The sequence below is a fragment of the Bos javanicus genome, chromosome 15 (assembly GCF_032452875.1).
Source record: "Bos javanicus breed banteng chromosome 15, ARS-OSU_banteng_1.0, whole genome shotgun sequence".
In the NCBI taxonomy this organism is placed as follows: Eukaryota; Metazoa; Chordata; class Mammalia; order Artiodactyla; family Bovidae; genus Bos; species Bos javanicus.
The window spans coordinates 35,097,082-35,113,557 of record NC_083882.1 but is presented as its reverse complement, the minus strand read 5'-3'; the positions used below and the strand labels follow the sequence as shown (position 1 = coordinate 35,113,557).

General features: G+C 54.1%; 1 protein-coding gene across 3 annotated transcripts in view; it reads right to left on the bottom strand.

The window, feature by feature from the left end:
- Positions 1–570: 570 nt before the first annotated feature.
- The window catches only part of USH1C (USH1 protein network component harmonin), a 48,744-nt gene continuing 32,838 nt past the window's right edge, over positions 571–16,476 (bottom strand). Inside the window, exons 18-26 of one of the 3 annotated variants that reach the window (XM_061440663.1) lie at positions 15,802–16,284; positions 12,465–12,584; positions 11,284–11,334; positions 8,529–8,570; positions 8,012–8,065; positions 7,586–7,685; positions 4,530–4,636; positions 3,109–3,164; positions 571–1,023 (exon numbers count right to left, since the gene is read on the bottom strand). In XM_061440663.1, the coding sequence (XP_061296647.1) occupies positions 1,011–1,023; positions 3,109–3,164; positions 4,530–4,636; positions 7,586–7,685; positions 8,012–8,065; positions 8,529–8,570; positions 11,284–11,334; positions 12,465–12,584; positions 15,802–16,284 (1,026 nt within the window). In that variant the 3' untranslated portion in view covers positions 571–1,010. The remainder of the gene's footprint in view (positions 1,024–3,108; positions 3,165–4,529; positions 4,637–7,585; positions 7,686–8,011; positions 8,066–8,528; positions 8,571–11,283; positions 11,335–12,464; positions 12,585–15,801; positions 16,285–16,476) is intronic. The other 2 variants (XM_061440664.1, XM_061440665.1) reach the window with 2 other exon arrangements.

The following is a 16,476-nucleotide window of genomic DNA, read 5'->3' as shown; positions in this document are numbered from 1 at the left end:
CCGACCACTCTTTTCCTTGGAGCCAGCCTGGGAGCTCATCCCTGGACCCTGAACCAGGAGGACTTCCACTCACCCCCTGCCAGCGCCTTCAAGCTATGCCCTTCTACCTCACATTCTTGCCTCCTCCCGTGAGGTTTTGCCGGATCTAATGTCATAGATGGAGTGGACTGCCTGAAGCTGCCTTGCTCACATCCTGTCTTGGTGACTTCAAGAGAAATAGTTGTGACCATGCTGTCTGTGAGAAAAACTTGGATACCTTACACATAGAGGTGACCCTCTGGAGCTGCAGGCTTCAGCTACACTTCCTGGAATTGAGCAAAGTCCCTGCCACAAGAGCTTCATTTTCTGCCATCCTTCTGCTGAGAAGACACTGAAGAGCCCAGCCTGTCTCCAGCTTCCCCAGCCCCCTGCTCAAAGCCAGCTCCTGGCCATTGGATCACATCCTTCAAGTCAGTCCCAGACCCCGGCACCCAGATCTGTTTCTCATTCTTGAATAGGAGGCAAAACTACATGAATTTTAATTTGACAGCCTTGAACCTGCTGTCCAAAGCCACACTCACTCCTATAAGCTAGAAAAGAAGGCTGCTTATTTTATTAATGAGTTCAGAGTAAGGTTGTGGCATCAATCTTAGCAGCAAGGAGACCAGGAGAGGGAGGAAAGGGATGGGGGAGAGAGAGAGAGACCCAAGAGTCAGGTCCTAGCAGAGTTCAGGGAGGAGTCTCCCAGATTCACTGGGCAGAGGAATGACCGAAGAGTCTGGACCACAGGGCCCCTTCAGATGGCTGGCTGCTCCCTCCCTCCATGTTGGCCTTCAGAAGGGTGGCCCGAGGTGCTCCTCATGCAGCCCTGCTTCAGAGTCAGAGGAAGTTTGCCATCCCTGGGAGGCAGCTGCGGGTTTCCAGGGAGCCTGCTGGCGGCTGTGTCTCAGACGGTTCCAGGCATGATGATCAGGAGGGTGGAGCCACAGCTCACTGGCTTCTAGGGGTGAATTTGTTTTCTCCTCTAAACTTCAGAAGAAGGTCCTGTGGGGAAGAGGAACAAACCAGGCAGGTGCAGGCCTGCGGGCGGGCACTCAGCCGAGGGCAAGGCCAACGGCAGGGAGCACACACTGCACCCCAGAGGCACAAAGCCCTGCCGGCTTCCGGACACCGAGCAGCCACACCCCGGCCATAGCCCGGGCACACAGGAGCCAGGGAGGGAGCAGAAGGGACACCAGGGATGAGGTAAGAGGGGACCAGAAGGCAAAGGGGCCGAGGTCCCTCGAAAAGAGCAGATGGCAAATGACAGAAAACATAGGCCCACTGAGGCCACCCCACAAGCCACAGCCACAGTTGAGGTCAACTGACTTAGGAGCATGAGGCCCTAATGTTTTGAGAAACTTGTAACAGAAAAGTCATCACGGTCTGCCCCAGAAGCTGCCAGCTGTGGGCTTTAGGCCACACCAAACCCCAGGTTCATGGCCACCTACCAGCTCTGTCCACGGGCACCGTCCTGTCACAGGGCAGGAAAGACATCCCAAAGCTGGGCTCCACAGTGTCCCACAGATAGAGTCCAGAGTCAAGGGGGAGGGAAGGTGCCGAGGACACTGAGCCCGGCTCAGGCCACGAGTCACAACAGGACATGGACCAGTCAGATAGGCCAGCCCTGGTTCTTTGGACCAGCTTCAGTTGCTTCAAAACTGCCCCAGCTCTACCCCAGCACAGTGTCCTGGTGGAGCTCCCAGGGCGGGCTCACAGGGAAGGGGAAATCCAGGCTGTGCTTCCTTTGGGCTCTCTCAGCCCATCATGCCTGGTTTGAGGCGCTACCTGTGTCCAGCAGAGAATGGTGCTCACTGCTCCATCCTGCTCACGACGGTGTGGTGGGGACCAAGGGCAGATCCCCAGGGCTGTGGTGAGTGAGGACACCCAGGTCTCAAGCATGCTACAAACGGGGCTCTGCTCGGCTTCCCTGAGCAGGAGGGCCTCTGAGTCCCACAGAATTGCAGCATCATCACCAGCAGGCCCAGGTGGCACTTCAGGGATGGCACATCCCCCAGACACCAGTCCAAAGAACCTGCTGACAGCGTGGGCAGCGGACGGCCACGACATGCAGCCCGCCTGCCTATTCACCGTGGGGGCTGCTGGGCTCCGGTTGCAGGAGGAACCCATGTCTAAGCACAGGAGCACGGTCTTCAAGGAGCTTTCAGACTGGCTGGGGGCTTTTGGCTACAGAAGAGGGAAGAGAGGGGCTATATATGCAGAGCAGAGCAGGAAACACAAAACAGGGCTTTGTTATTCCAGGCAGAGCGCCTCCGGACTTCTCCCTTCACTGGGCTCCTGCTTTGGGTCCTGCCTGGACCCTGGGTTCCAGAATTAGTTGCTACAGGACCTTGATTCTCTAAGACATACAGGACTCAGCCTCTGCTGGGAGGGGGAGCAAGCAGGCACAGCTGTGACAGGCAAGCATGGAGGTGGGGAGGTGCTGTGATGAAGTGAGGATGAAGGCCAAGAGAAGTGGGAGAGTGATGAAGGGAAGAAGGATGCAGGGGAGAGGAGTGAATGGGAGAGAGATGGACAGGAAGGATGGGGAAGTGGCAGGGAAGGGGAAGAGAGACAGAATGAGACAGAGAGATGTACAGAGAGACACGAATGAAACACACACAAAGACAGACCCTGGACCAAGGAAAACCTGCAGGGTGGGGCCAAAGCCTATGGCCCTGGCTACATGAGGTAAAGGAACTAAGGATCAGGAAGACCCTCCAGAGAACAAAAGACACAGAAGTCTTTAAACTAGCTGGTGATGGGGCTGGAGACGAAGTGCTGCGTGGAGAATCAGAAATCTGAGGCTTGTCCCTACTTCATTGTTTACTTGGCCTGTTTTCCACATGGAAAGAAGAATTTGGACAAGACAGACTTAGAGACAGCTCTGGCAATACTTGAGGACTGTGACTTTGTTCTAGGCTTATTCTAGACGGGGAGCTTTCTAGGATCAATTATTACTAGATGTTGTGTGCTTGGGCCATTCCTTCAAGCTGGAAGAGGGCTGGGGCTGGGTGAGAGAAAGTGGCTAAGATTCCGGAGGAGGAGGAGGAAGACAACAGAGTGGGCCAGGCGCCTGCACACACTTACAGCTCATCGTCATACTCCTTGGGGGGACAGACGGCGATGACAAGGTCGATCCAATCCTGTGGGGAGAAGCTGTGTGACTCTGGGGCATGCTCAGTGGTCACGGCATGTCTGCCCCTGACACTCCGTTCCCATGCCTGGGCACCATGGCCCAGGAACAGCCAGCTGGGGTCTTCTCCCCATGGGAAGGTGGGCCCAGGTGGGGCTGGAGGTCCTCCTGGTGGGGAGGACTCTCACGGTGCAATCGTTCGGTCTGGGGAAGCTTCCAGTCTCTGAGGTTTCAGAACCACTGAGACCAGAGTTGCCAGGTCCTTGAATGACACCAGATTCCCAAATGGTGATCTGTGGACCACAGTCAGGCAAAAACCTCAGAATCACTCAGGAAACTACTTCAAATTCTAGATTCATGGACTTGGTCCCCAGAAATCTGAGGTTAGGTCCTGGGAAACAGCATTTTCAATAAACTCCCTCGGTCATTCTGATGCACAGCCAATTAGGGAACTTCAGGCTCTTTCTGCTCCTAACATTTAAATCCCCTCAATGGCATCACCTCCATCCTTATCTTGTTCCTCATTGTCCATCCTTGGCTTGGGTATATCCAAAACAAATTTTGTGGAATATCATTAGGCCCCTCTACCATGTAATCGTTCCTGATACTGAACTGAAATCTCTCCCCAGGACCTCCCTCCATTCAATCCAGTTCTGCCCTCAAAATCACAGAAAACACTCTGTTCCCTCTACCCTAATGCAGCACTTCAGATAATCAGAGACAGTCATTGTGTTACCCGTAAGTCTTCTCTTCTCCACATCCCTTCATGTGGGTCCCAGGCCCATCTGGTCAGCATCCTTGGCACCGAACTTAATAGCTCAGGCTCAGCTGCCTGCATACAGTTGCACAGGTTGTGCACTGCACAACACGAGCGGGCACCATTCACACTGTAGTCTGTAGGAGGGCACCCCCTCTGATTGTGCAGAGCACAGGCTGGGAGACCTTACCTGGCAGTCCTGACCCAGGTGGGTGCCTAATGAGCCAGGGCAGATTACCGCCAGCCCCTCCTCCGTTCTGGGCCCTCTACTTCTGTTAATGCTTTCTAGTAGCCCCGAGCACTCTTTTGATTCCTGTTTGGCATGTACTTAGTGAAGACTTTAAGTCTTTTTCTTGGGTGGGCTGCCACATCTGGTCTTGTGAAGTCTATTTATGCTACTTGGCTTTTGGACTCAAGGTCAGAAACTGACTTTGTGAATTCTGTTTCGTCAGATTAAGACCACTGGCCAGATAGGATATGTGGGTGTCACCCAAGAGTTACTTGGACCTTGGATATCTGCTCTGGGATGGGGTACCCTGACTGTAAGGTCTGGCTGAAGAGGCCAGGGTTTGAGGCAGGCAGACCAGGGAGGGAAGAAAGGAGGGGGTTTGTTCTTACCCCTTGATTCCAGGCCTTCTGCAAGGCGGCCTCAGCCTCAGCTAAGGTGTAGTCTGTCACGATCTTGCCATTGATGGCCATGATCTCATCCCCTTTCACAATGCCACCTGCAGGAAAGGAAGGCTGACATGCAACTGGGCTCTAAGTGGAAAACAGGGAATCTCTGTAGGGCTGCAGAAGGGGCCTGACTCTTGGATTCAGAAAGCTCATATAGGTTCAGAAAGCATAAGGGGTGACAATTGACCAGGTTACTCAAGGGCAGCACTTCCTTCCCACCCCATCCACACGCTCTCCCCCCAGCTCAGCAGAATCGGGACACCAGTGATGAATTACTGCCAACCCAACTTTTGTCCCTCTGACTGCAGAGGGAGGCTGACCTGCATTTCCGGTGAGGTTAACCAGAAACACAAGCTACTTCTGTGAGCCTCCCTCTCTGTGCTTCAGCCATTCTGGTTGGTTTTAGGTCCCCGAGCCTGAGTTCTTTCCTGCCCCAGAGCCTTCTCATGATGTTTCACCTGCGGCACTTGCCTTCACTCTTTCCTCATGTGTTCCAAGTCTGAGATAAAACTCTTGAGAGGTCTTCTCTGACTCACTCCCCACACCCAATCTCAAGTGGCTCTTTCCCATTATTCTCTCATAACCTAGTATTCCCCTGGTCCTTTCCTGTACAGCATGTTCACAATTTGTAATCATGTATCTGTTTGTTGACTGGTGGTCCCTCCTATCAGACTGTCAGCTCCATAAGGGCAGGGATTGTATTTTTGATTCACCACTACATATCCAGTGCTTAATGAAATACCTAATACAAAATAGGAATTCAACAGATAGTTCTTGAATGAATGAGTGTGGTTGAAGGTGTTCCTGGATAAGCGGACCTATGATCTGATAAGTTTGAGAAAAGCTGAAGTTATAAACTAAATAGAAGTATCGCTGCAGGACTTGTCAGAGCCTTGAACATACTAATATAGTATGTTTGAGTATACTGATATGCATTGTGCCTCTCCAAGAAGTTGATTGTGCATGGTTTCCCCACACAACTTCAACTTCAGAGCCTCTTCTTATTTTTTTGAGGCCTTGCTCCCAGCCCTGGTGTCCACGGAACATTCTGTGTTATGTTGACACCGTTTACCCAGGAGCCTCCTGGGTGTGAAGGCCTACCAGACTGTGGCGTGTGCTACTGAAGATGGCAGCTGTGGTGGCTTAAAACACATGTGCTCCTGGGGAACTTTCACCAGCTGCTTGTATGTCCAAGCAGTGTGGGACCAAACTGTAGACAGCAGCTTCTTCTGGACAGTGGGCCCGGGGAGAGGCAGCTTTCACATTTTCATTTTGTACAAACCCAAATGGAGCCGCAGGGCCAATAAGACAGTGCTCGGGCTGGGGCTTTGTAAGGAGGAGAGGGCCCAGGAAGTCACCCAGCCATCCTGGTGCTCTTTCCCTGCTAGACATGGCAGACAGGTGGGGCCGAGCATCGACCCTTCCCTCTGCTGGTGCAGGAAAGGAGGGCAGAGGAGGAGGCTGTGAGCCAGGTGGGCAGAGGTGGGCTCCAGCAGCTGCCTGGTTGAGCAGGTCCCCCTCCTATAGCAGAAATGAAGGCGCAGAGTGTGGCTGTGAGGGGCGAGGTCATGAAGGCCATGGGAGGCTGAGCTGGACTCACCCTAGTAACTCACAGAAGCCTGGCTGCCACCATGGCCAGGTCCCCTTGCCATCACTCCACCTCCTTCCTCAGGCCCACACCGCCCTCTGTTCTCACAGCTTATGGGAGAGACTCCAGCCTAGCACTGTCAAGAAGGGATCTGACCCCAGAATTCCCTGCAAGGGTGTGTGGTGTGTTCGTTGCTAAGTCATGTACAACTCTTTGCAACCCCATGGACTGTAGCCCACCAGGCTCCCCTGTTCATGGGATTTTCCTAGGCAAGAATACTGGAGTCAGTTGCCATGCCCTCCTCCAGAGGATCGTCTCTACCCAGGGATCAAACCTTGGTCTCCTGCATTGCAGGCAAATTCTTTACCATCTGAGCTACCAGGGAAGCCCTCTTTGGCCTGCAAAGGGACTCCTCCTTCAAGGGCATCTATTCCTCCACAAGGAGTCAGGAGTACTGAAAAGCTGCCGGACTGGAAGAAGAATTCATTAGTGGTGGCATTTTGGACACTGACACATGAATGGGTTGATCGTTTGAGTCTGTGCCGGCTCCACAGAGGCTTCATTCATTAGCAGGGGGTGTTTTTTGTTGGTAAGGGGATCAAGGCAAAGCAAGAAGATCTGCTGCAGAAGGTCTCAAGCAGGGGTGGCACTTGTGCTGGCCAGTAAAGCAAAGGACCAAACAGTTGTGTCCAAGTGCTGCCTCCACTGCTGCTGGCTGCAGGCCCTGAACCCTTCCTGTGCCTCAGTTTCCTGAGATGTGAAATGAGAGTGATAGCCATATCTACTCTCAGGGTTGTATATGGATTAAATAGGTTAATGCACATGAAATACTTAGACACAGGCTATATGCAGGTACTTAGAATAGCATTTGGTGCAAGGTTAGTTCTGGACAGATGTTGGCTCTTACCGTTGTTGAAAGCACAGGTAAAGTTTCAGTGGTTTCTTGCCTTTACTTGTGCGGTCCTCTCTGCCTGGAAAGCTCCTTCTCTCCTTCTCAAGGCAAGCACTGACTTACCTTTAAAGGCTCAGCTCAGGTATCACCATCGCAGGGAGCCCTCCAGGCTGCCCCCTTTCCCTCAGTGGGTTAGGCCCTCAGGGTTCCCACAGCTTCCCTCTACCCTCTTAGTCCTTGGCCAGCCTGCAGCACACCACACTGTTACAGTCAGCATTCGGTGATTCTGAGGATGTTTCCACCCCTAGACAGGGAGCCTCTGGAGGGCAGAGTGGTGTCTGTGTGGCTCTGTGCTCCTGTGCCCATGAGGAACATGTGGGACTGCTGGATGGATCCAACGGGGAGAGCATTCCTGAGAGCTGTCAGCCCGCTCCCAGCAGGCTGCTGTTTGCTTTCCTGGAGGAGCCGGTATAACCATCACACCATCCCCAAACCTGAGCATGGCTGGTCCCCACTCACCATGCCGCTCAGCAGCTCCACCCTCGTAAACGGCGGAGACAACCACCTTCCCGATCGGGGAGTCCACGCCGCCTTCCAGGGCCAGGTCTAAAGCTCCCTCCTGATGAGAGGGAAACAGGCCTTTGGAGCCAAGCAGACAACAGACTGTGGGCACCTAGGCACCCAGGACCCTCTTGGGGCCACAGAGAGGGCAGGAGAAGCCACGGGGGGCAGTGCTGTCAGCAAGAAAATGGGACGTGGGCACCAAGTGGAGCCTGGGCATGTGGTCCCACCAGAGGAAGGGGTGTCCCCATGGGGGCGGAGGAGAGTGGGGATCTGAGAAGTCACCCAGGAGTCACTTTGAGAGTAGGAGAAACAAGGGACCAAGACAGGAGGGGGCAGGGACAGAGAAGCGTGGTCCTTGCCCAGCCTCCGTGTGCCCCATACCTTCTTAATGCGCAGGAGCCGGACATCCTTCCCCATGATCTGCTCCGGGGTGAACTAGAGGAAGAAGACAGGGGTGAAGGATGCAGGTGGGGACAGGGGTGGGAGGGAAAGCCAGGCACCTGCGGGACTTTGGGCCCCAGAGAAGGGGTGGACAAGGGGACCCTGCCCGCCCCATTCCCATCAGTCATCAACTGGGGGCCCCATGGACACCCACACACAGAGATGGTTTGTCCCTGGGATTGTTGTGAGGAGCATGCCTGGTGTCACCAGCACAGTGCCTGGTACGCAGTTAGTGCTCAGCAAGTGTAACTATTGTTATAAAGCACACGCACACACAGTTCACAGTGGAATGCTGTTTGAAAGAAGCCTTCACAGGCAAGAGCCTCCTTGGGGCTCTTCACAGACCATAACTCATCCCCAGGACCCTCAGAGCCCAAAAGCATCGCCACCAAATAGACCATAACCCCCCACCCCTGCTCCTGGGCTTACTCCCCAGGGCAGGAGCGTCATCTCTCACCATGGAGTAGGGGTCGAAGCCTTCCTCATATTTCCGGAAATCCTGGAAGCAAAGTGAGAGTGTTAGGGCTTCGGGCTCCTCCAGGGGCACTGCAGGAAATAAGCTTAGGGTGAAGGAAGACAGGGAATGGCTGGGAGGTAGGGAGAGAGTAGCGGGTAAGGAGGCAGCTGTGGCCAGCATGGGGGATGCGGGGAGGAGGCTGGTCACCCCAACAGCCAGAGCATCTATGTATGGGAGAAGCAGGAAGCTCGGGAAGCATTTGAAGGACCCCAGCCCTGGGCCCAGCACTGTTCTGGAGGGGTGGGCATCTGTGGCTGGCAGGGGCACCTGCTGACGTTGAGGTGGTCTGGGCAGCCTTGCTGAAGGTCTCCTTGCCCACAGCTTTAGGTCTTTCAGGCCCTTTCTCAGTCCCTCCAAGCCCATCTGAAGCCAGGTCCCGGTTCTGGGGGTGAAGCCCAGCTTTTCTCCACCTACTGCTCTGGCCCCCAAAGAAGGATGATACAGCTTAGGGGTCTTCCTATGGAAACCAGCTACAGCATGATGCATGGGGAAGGGACATCAGGCACCCAGAGGAAAAGGGGGTGTCTGTGCTTGCCCAGTGCCTGGTACCATTCTTCATGTCATGTTTATCTAGAATGCAAGGCTCCCCCAGAACTCTAGCCAAGGGAGGAGGAGGGAGACCCTCAGTTCAGAGGACCTGGCTTAGTGGGGGCTATGGGGACAACATCCCCAAGAAGTAGAAACAAAGTGATGAGAAGGGAGAAGGGGAAGCAGAGTCAGAAAGCACAGTCTTTCCAGGAATCACACACAGAGAGAGGGAGCCCAGGGTCCACAGACTGAGGGGCTGGGCACCCCAAGCCTCAGTCAGTCCCCTTGGCAAGGTGGGTGCAAAGGAGAAGCCCTGTGACCAATGCCCATATAAGCTTTGTTGAGTGGAGCCATCCCCCAGCACACAGTCACCTGGGCCCTACCATGTCCCCTGGGGCCTGTGGTTGGCATCATGGGTGGCCACAGCCCCCTCTATGCCCAGCACGGAACAACCAAGCTCAGGGCACAAGACAGGGGCCAGAGAGCAGCAGACAGGTCCCTGGGCATCTGCCTCCTCATGAGCCTTCATCACTCAGGCTCACCCCAAAAAAGCCTGGGGGTCTCCAGCCTGGCCCAGCTCTGAGGCCATTCCCGGGCTGGCATGTGGGTGTCAGGGCAGCAGAGAAATCCATGGGCAAGAAGGGTAACGGCAGGACGTGGAGTCAATTCCCTTCTACCAGGAGGTCTCTGCCTACCCATGGCTGTTTCTTCCGGAAAACTGAGCTGTGCCGGCCATGGGTCTCCCTCTCTCCTTTCCTCTGAGGATCTGCTCTCAGTCACAGGCCAGGTGGCAAGGACTTGTGCCTTGCATGAATTCAGATGACAGATCTATAAGCCACTAGTGCCGGTCAGTCCTTGAAGAGGGAGTTAGCCCTTCATCCAACAGATTGGAGACACTGGGACCCAGAGAGGTGACATTCATGCCCAAGAGGGTGGTGGAAGATTTAGGAGCCTGACTGTGGAGCCTGACCTCCTAGGTTAAATTCAAATCCGGGGTCTGATACTGGCTGTGCCACCAAGGGCATGATTTCCAATGTCTCTGCATCTACAAAATGGGGATGATATAAGCGCTTACTTCCTAGGTTCTGGTAAAGATTAAAAGAGTTAAAATACATAACATATTTATAAACAGTGCTTGGCACAGCACACCTTGGGTACCTGTCACTGCCCAGTGGGTTATGGGCAGCCTCCTTAGAAGGCCCCCCTGTCCCACTGTACAGCTGATATGTCCCCTTTCTTCCCTGCCTGCAGTCTGTTTCAGCCTGTAGTCATATATTAGGCTACTGGTGAGCATGTTGGTGGGCTTCCTGAGTGGCTCAGTGGTAAAGAATTTGCCTGTCAATGCAGGAGACACAGAAGACATGGGTTCAATCCCTGGGTTGGAAAGATCCCCTGGAGGAGGAAATGGCAACCCACTCCAATATTCTTGCCTGGAGAATCCCATGGACAGAGCCTGGCAGGCTACTACAGTCCACGGAGTGGCAAAGAGTTGGGCATGACTGAGCATGCACACACGAGGACGTTGGCTTCAAGATCTCTATCTTGGGCTCTTTCATTGGCAATGAGATGGCTAAACCAACGGCTGGCTCTGAGGATGTAAGCCCCAGGAGGCGGGAGGATAAATGGTTGCCTGCCTGAACCCACTTAGGGACCAGCAAGGACTTCTGCGGGCCCGTGCACAGGAATGCCCCCTGCAGATAGAAGTCCTTGGGCCCCACTTTCTTCCTGATGCTGGTTTGGGACCAGGTGGGGTTTGTTGAAGCTGTGATCTGCCTTGAGAAGGAAAGGAGGGGCAGGGGCAGGGAAATGCCTCAGGCGGCCCTTTCTCTCTATGGCTGGAGCAAGCAGCCATCTTGGCCTCTGTGACACTCTGAGCGTTCCCTCTTCCTGCTCCTCTATGAACAAACAGCAGCAAAAGAGGTGAGTCCCCAGGGACCTGTGGCTTTCTCAGCTTGCGCATGGGGTCTCACCACCCCAGGGTTCCCACCTTATATGAGAACCCCCAGCCCAGAGCCACAGGGAATGAGGGACACAGTTCTGGCCTGAGGCCGCCAGCAGATGGTGCTTGGGGCCACCTTGGAGCTGACAGGCACCGCAAGGGAGGTCAGAGTGGGAGGTGCAGAAGGAGGTGCAAAGGACCACAGACACACGACGGGGATCCTTTTACTTGTCGGAACGCTGTCTGATAAACCACCATCCTCTTCAACATCTCCTGTGGCTGCCAGAGGAGAAAAAAAAAAAAAAATGCTGGACTCTACCAATTGGTCTCGTCTGCCCCCTGGTGCCAGGCCTTGGGCCTGCCAGCCTGGGGCTGCCTGGCCAACATCCATCCCCAGACAGATGCAGCCTGATTTATGGTGAGGGGCGGCCCTCAACACCCCCAGACACAGCAGCTACCAGTCCCAGGCAAGCAGACACCACCCCTTGTCATCAGCCTGAAAACGCAATGCGGAGGCGTCTGCAGGCTTTCATGGGAGAGTGAACTTGCGCTCTTTGGGGAGCTGAGAGGACAGCTAAAACTCAAAGTAACTATCAAAGTGGCTCCACCCTGACATTTGGATAGGCTTTCCTTGAGAGGGGAGTATAAACTCGAGCACGGCTCTTCTCACCGTGGGCGGGAGGCCTGTCAGTGGCCGGCACCCCTGGAGGGGGGTGCACCTGGTCCCAATTTGCTCAGTCATAGGTGATGGGGGTGAGGGAGTAGACCGTCCCCCTACCCCCAGGACCACACCCCTCACTCGCGGCCCCAGTGAGGAGTGAGACATGAAATGGAGAAGGGAAATGGGTCAGCTTTGCTTACTGCCCCATCTGAGGGTGACCCACCACAGGCCTTAGGCGCTCAGGCCAGGGCAACTGGAATTGCTATAGGTTTTGGCAAAATGCAATGGAGATAAGAACTTGGGCTTTGGAGTCTGAAAGACTGGAGTAAATAGTCAGACTTGGCTCTGCCTTGGACAACCTACTTAACCTCTCTAAGCCTCAGTTTCCTCAAGTGTTGAACCATCTCACTGGATTATCGTGAAGATTAAATGGGGCCTTACAGAGCCTGACACATGGAGGCTGATAATAATCAGTGCTGTTATTATTCTTACTTTGAGATGGCGCTCTAGGCCATTTGATCAAGTGAGGAACAGGAATTTCACTGGTTGTGGAAACAGCCACCTATACCCACATGGATTCACCGCCTGGCTAATGAGAAGGTTATTAGCCTTACAAAGAGTTATTGCAGAGTTATTACAAACTCTGAATCCCCCCTCACTTTTCCTCTAGAGGCAGCAGCAGCAGCCAGGGGAGACAGCCCATGTCCACTCCTCTGAAGCAGCCTTGCAGGACACCTGAGGGGCTTACCAGGACCTCGGACTTCACAGGTGGCCTGTAGACATAGTTGGACTCCTGGTGGACCATGACAGGCTTGGAGATGGTGGACACGCCAGGGCCTCGTGGAGGCTGTGGGCTTGGGCAGAATGTCTACAGGGATTAGTTTAAAGAGAAGCCCATGTGAGGTCATGAGATGGGTGGCCCAGGCCAACCATGGCACTTTGACACACAGGCAAATTCACACCATGCACTGAGCCAGCCTGGCCCATTCACCTTGTGGAATGTCCTAGGTGTGTGACCTTCAGCAGAGGGACAAGAAGTCCCTCGGCCACAGTGTGTCCTGAGGCTACAGAAACATTTGGGTGGTTCCGAGGAATCAGGGACTTGAGCCGGAGCCTGTTGTGGGGGCGCCAGCGGGCACTGTCACTCAGAGGATACTTTCAAGGCTTCCCCTCAGTGGCCACGGGTGCCATCCATCCTCTTCTCTTTCTAAGGAGGCAGCTGCAGTCCCTGGACTGCACACGCAGCATCTGCTGCTCCTGGTGGGTGGGCACAGAGGCCCTGGAGGCGGGGGCTGGAAGGGCGGACCAGTAAGCACAGCATCAGGAGAGCTGATGCAACATGTCTGCTTGGCTCTGACCCGCTTGATCATCTTGGGCAAGACAAATCGGGTCACAGCCCTGCCCCGAACCCTCCATGGGTCCTCACTGACTACCAAGCTCCTTGGCTCAGCCCCCAGGGGCTTCTCTCCCTTCCTTGGCAATCTCATCCCTCACTCCTTGCCCTCCTCACGCTGACTAGATTGAGCCTCCAAAGCGCTCGGCTTTCCTGCCTTGAGGCCTTTGCACATGCACTTGCCTCCTGCTTTACCTGCCCAGGTGTTGGCTTGGGGGTCTCCACCTTTGCGGACCATTCCTTGAGCTTTTCCTCCCCACCCCTCCTGCATTTCCCCCATCTGTCATGGTGTGCGGGAGTTTTCTGCTGACTTGGCTGTCCTCCCACCAGACTCAGGACTGGGCTGTCCATCTTGTGCTGGCTCTCAGTGCCCAGCACAGCATCTGGCATAGAGTAGGAGTCATTAAACAAGTTACATGAGTAAATGAAGAACTTAGTAGGTGAGTGGACGCATGGGGCTGGGGGCAGATAGTGCCCTGGAAACCTTCCCCTGGCAGGTGCCTGTGGGGCTGACACGGGTGTTTGTTTCCACCACCCAAGACCTGCTGGGGGCAGGGCTGACTGTGCAGACGTGTGGTGGTCCACATGTCCCACTGCAGCACTGATGACCCTCGCCCGAGCATGCAGGGAGGAGGAGGATGGGCAGGGTTGGTGATGCACAGACCGAAGTGCTGATGTAGAGAGATGAAGCTAACTGAGACAGCTAACCCCCAACCTTCATGGCTTTTATGTCACTTAAGACATTTAGGGTCCAGTTTTTCAGAGGCTCCTTGTGTGTGGGGAGCTTTTATTTTTCTCTCTGCTCTGATCAGGAACTAACAGTGAGAACTTCATGATGACTGGAGGAATCTGTGAAAGTGAGACCTGGTTTTGAATCTTGACCCTGATTCAAAAGGCTGCAGTTTACCTCTGACCTCATATTTGCAGCTTTACCCAAATTTTCTTGTACCCTGATCTGTCACTGATGATAGGCAATGTCTATTGAGCACCTCCTGTGTGCTCCAATTATTAACTTAGAATGAGTTCATGTATTAATTCATTTGATCCTCATAATAAGTTAGCATTCCCATTTTACAGATGAGGAAACCCAGGCTCAGACAGATGAAGCAGTGCATGCCCAAAGTCATACAGCCAGCGACTGAGCCAGGATTCAAACCTGGGTAGTTCCGTCTTGTCATTGTTATGTCCTTGGCACCTGAAGTAGCCTTCTCCCATCCTACATGTATCACTATCCCCCAAGGCTTAGCTCTGAAGAGGTGCCGTCAACCTTCCATTAGAATGAATCCCTCCCATAGCACCTAGCCTGTGCTGCTGCTATAGCTGATTCCCGCCTGGTCAGCTGTTAATCCTTTAGCTGGCAAAGTCCTGGACAGCACAAGAGTGCCAACTGTCTCTGTGCTGTCTTCAGCTCTGCTCCCCGCACCCTGCTGCCACAGCCCCGACACAGAAGCACAGGGAAGGTGCCCAGTTGATTGCTGAGCTGAATTTGTTGAGGGAAAGCTGCTGCCCCTCTTGGTGGGGGCCCCTCTCAAGAAGGATGTGGGCTTCTGTGCCAGACTCACTCAGCCCCCTGCAAACCTGCTCTGGCTGGGCCTGGGGGCAAGACATCCTTGAAATGCCAGACTTCTGTCAGGGTTCAGGGCTCAGGGCCCCACTGGGAGTCCCTCTGAGAGGCCCCTGCTGGCAGTTGCAGCCTTGTTAGCATCTGGTACTTTGTTCCCAAATTCTTTCCTCCAAGTGCTCCCCGAATGCTCTGAGATGCTTAGTCTGCACTTCATGCAGGAACCCAAACCCATGCAGCAAAGGTTAATAAAAACAGCTGATCGGGTACTACTGACTACCCTGCCCTCAAACCCCACTCTTAGCCGACATGAGCTGCTGAAGTTCTGACTGAAGTCTTCCCTTACAGCTACTGGAGCAGAGAAATATTTCATTTTTCCCTCCCAGAGATCAAAGCTCTGTGTCTTCACTGTGGATTGCCTCTTAGTCTTTGGCTTAAGAACAATTAATGAGGAATATGTCTTTTTGAGAAAGATCACTGTTCTGCCTGCTGACATCCGAGAAAAAGGTCCTTAATCTTTTAGCTGCAAATTTGGAACTTTCTAGGAACTATCCATTTTCACTTTTTTCCTAGCTGGCAGTTGGCTAGAAATTTCTGGGTATTAGGCTTCAAGCTAATATAGTTGGCTAGTGTCGTAGAAAAAGGCTTGGTAATGTCTTAATACTTCACTGGACGGTGTTATCACCTCATTTACAGAGCCTAATACCGCTCCCCTGTTAAACAGAGGATTCATTCACCACATTAAAGGCTTTCTGAGCTAATATCAAGAAACGACTACCTGGCATATAAATAGAGCTCTGGCTCTTCATTAACACAAGCTTGCAAGTGCTACAGTGAAGGTTACCAGCCAGTACTAGCCAAGAGGAGCAGAGAGAACAATCAACACTGATACACTGTTGCTCACCCCAAGTATCACAGGCAATTCACCATACCATGCAGCACTTCAAAATCAGCAGAAGCCATAGACATGCAGGAAGTCCACAACTGCAGGCTGGGAGCCAGTTCCTGGAAAAGGGGCTGTGGTGATGTTTCCTCCTGTCTGCACTCACAGGAGCAGAGCAGGGCGTAGGAAACAGCAGCCCGGCCCACTCTTCCTGCTTCCCTGCATTGCATGCGGAACTGAGGCAGTACCTTCTGGGTGGGTGGGAAGCTCCGATCGGGGACAGGAGAGTTGGCAGGCTTCCCCCCGTGGTTCTTGGCCTCCCAGTCCTCTGCTGGATTGCCTGTCTCCCCAGTGCGCAACGGGTGGTTGCCCAGCGCTTCTTCCAGTGCCGAGGGCAGCGGGCGGGTGGGAGTGAGGTCTTGCGTGGGAATGGAGGGCGGGGGAGGGATGGGAATGGGGGGTGGAGTGCGCTGCACCCAGGGCGAGGAAGAGGCACTCAGGCGGCCCGATGAGGGCAGGACAGGGGGTGCGGACACCTTGGAGGGTGGGTTGGAGGGTGGAGGGTGAGGCATCACAGGCAAGGCAGAGGCACTCTTGGGGGGATAGTAGAACATGTCCAAGGGGATGTCATCCAGGTCAGTGGTGTGCAGGTGCAGCCCGCCTGCGAAGCGTCTCAGGGGCGGGGCCAGGGGAGACACAGAGGGCGGGGGAGGTGGGGGCCCTGTGGTCATCTGGGGATGGCAAGGAAGTTCTGTCACTGAGGAGCGCCCCACTTTACGATACACCGAGTCTAATGCTCATCTGTTTCTCTTGCTGCTGGAGACCCACCACCCTCAAACCCGAACCTTGGAAATGGGAGGGGCAGTCAATTCTCTGCCCCCTGGGTGCCCAGCTGATCCCATACCAGGTGGCCAGTAGGGGGT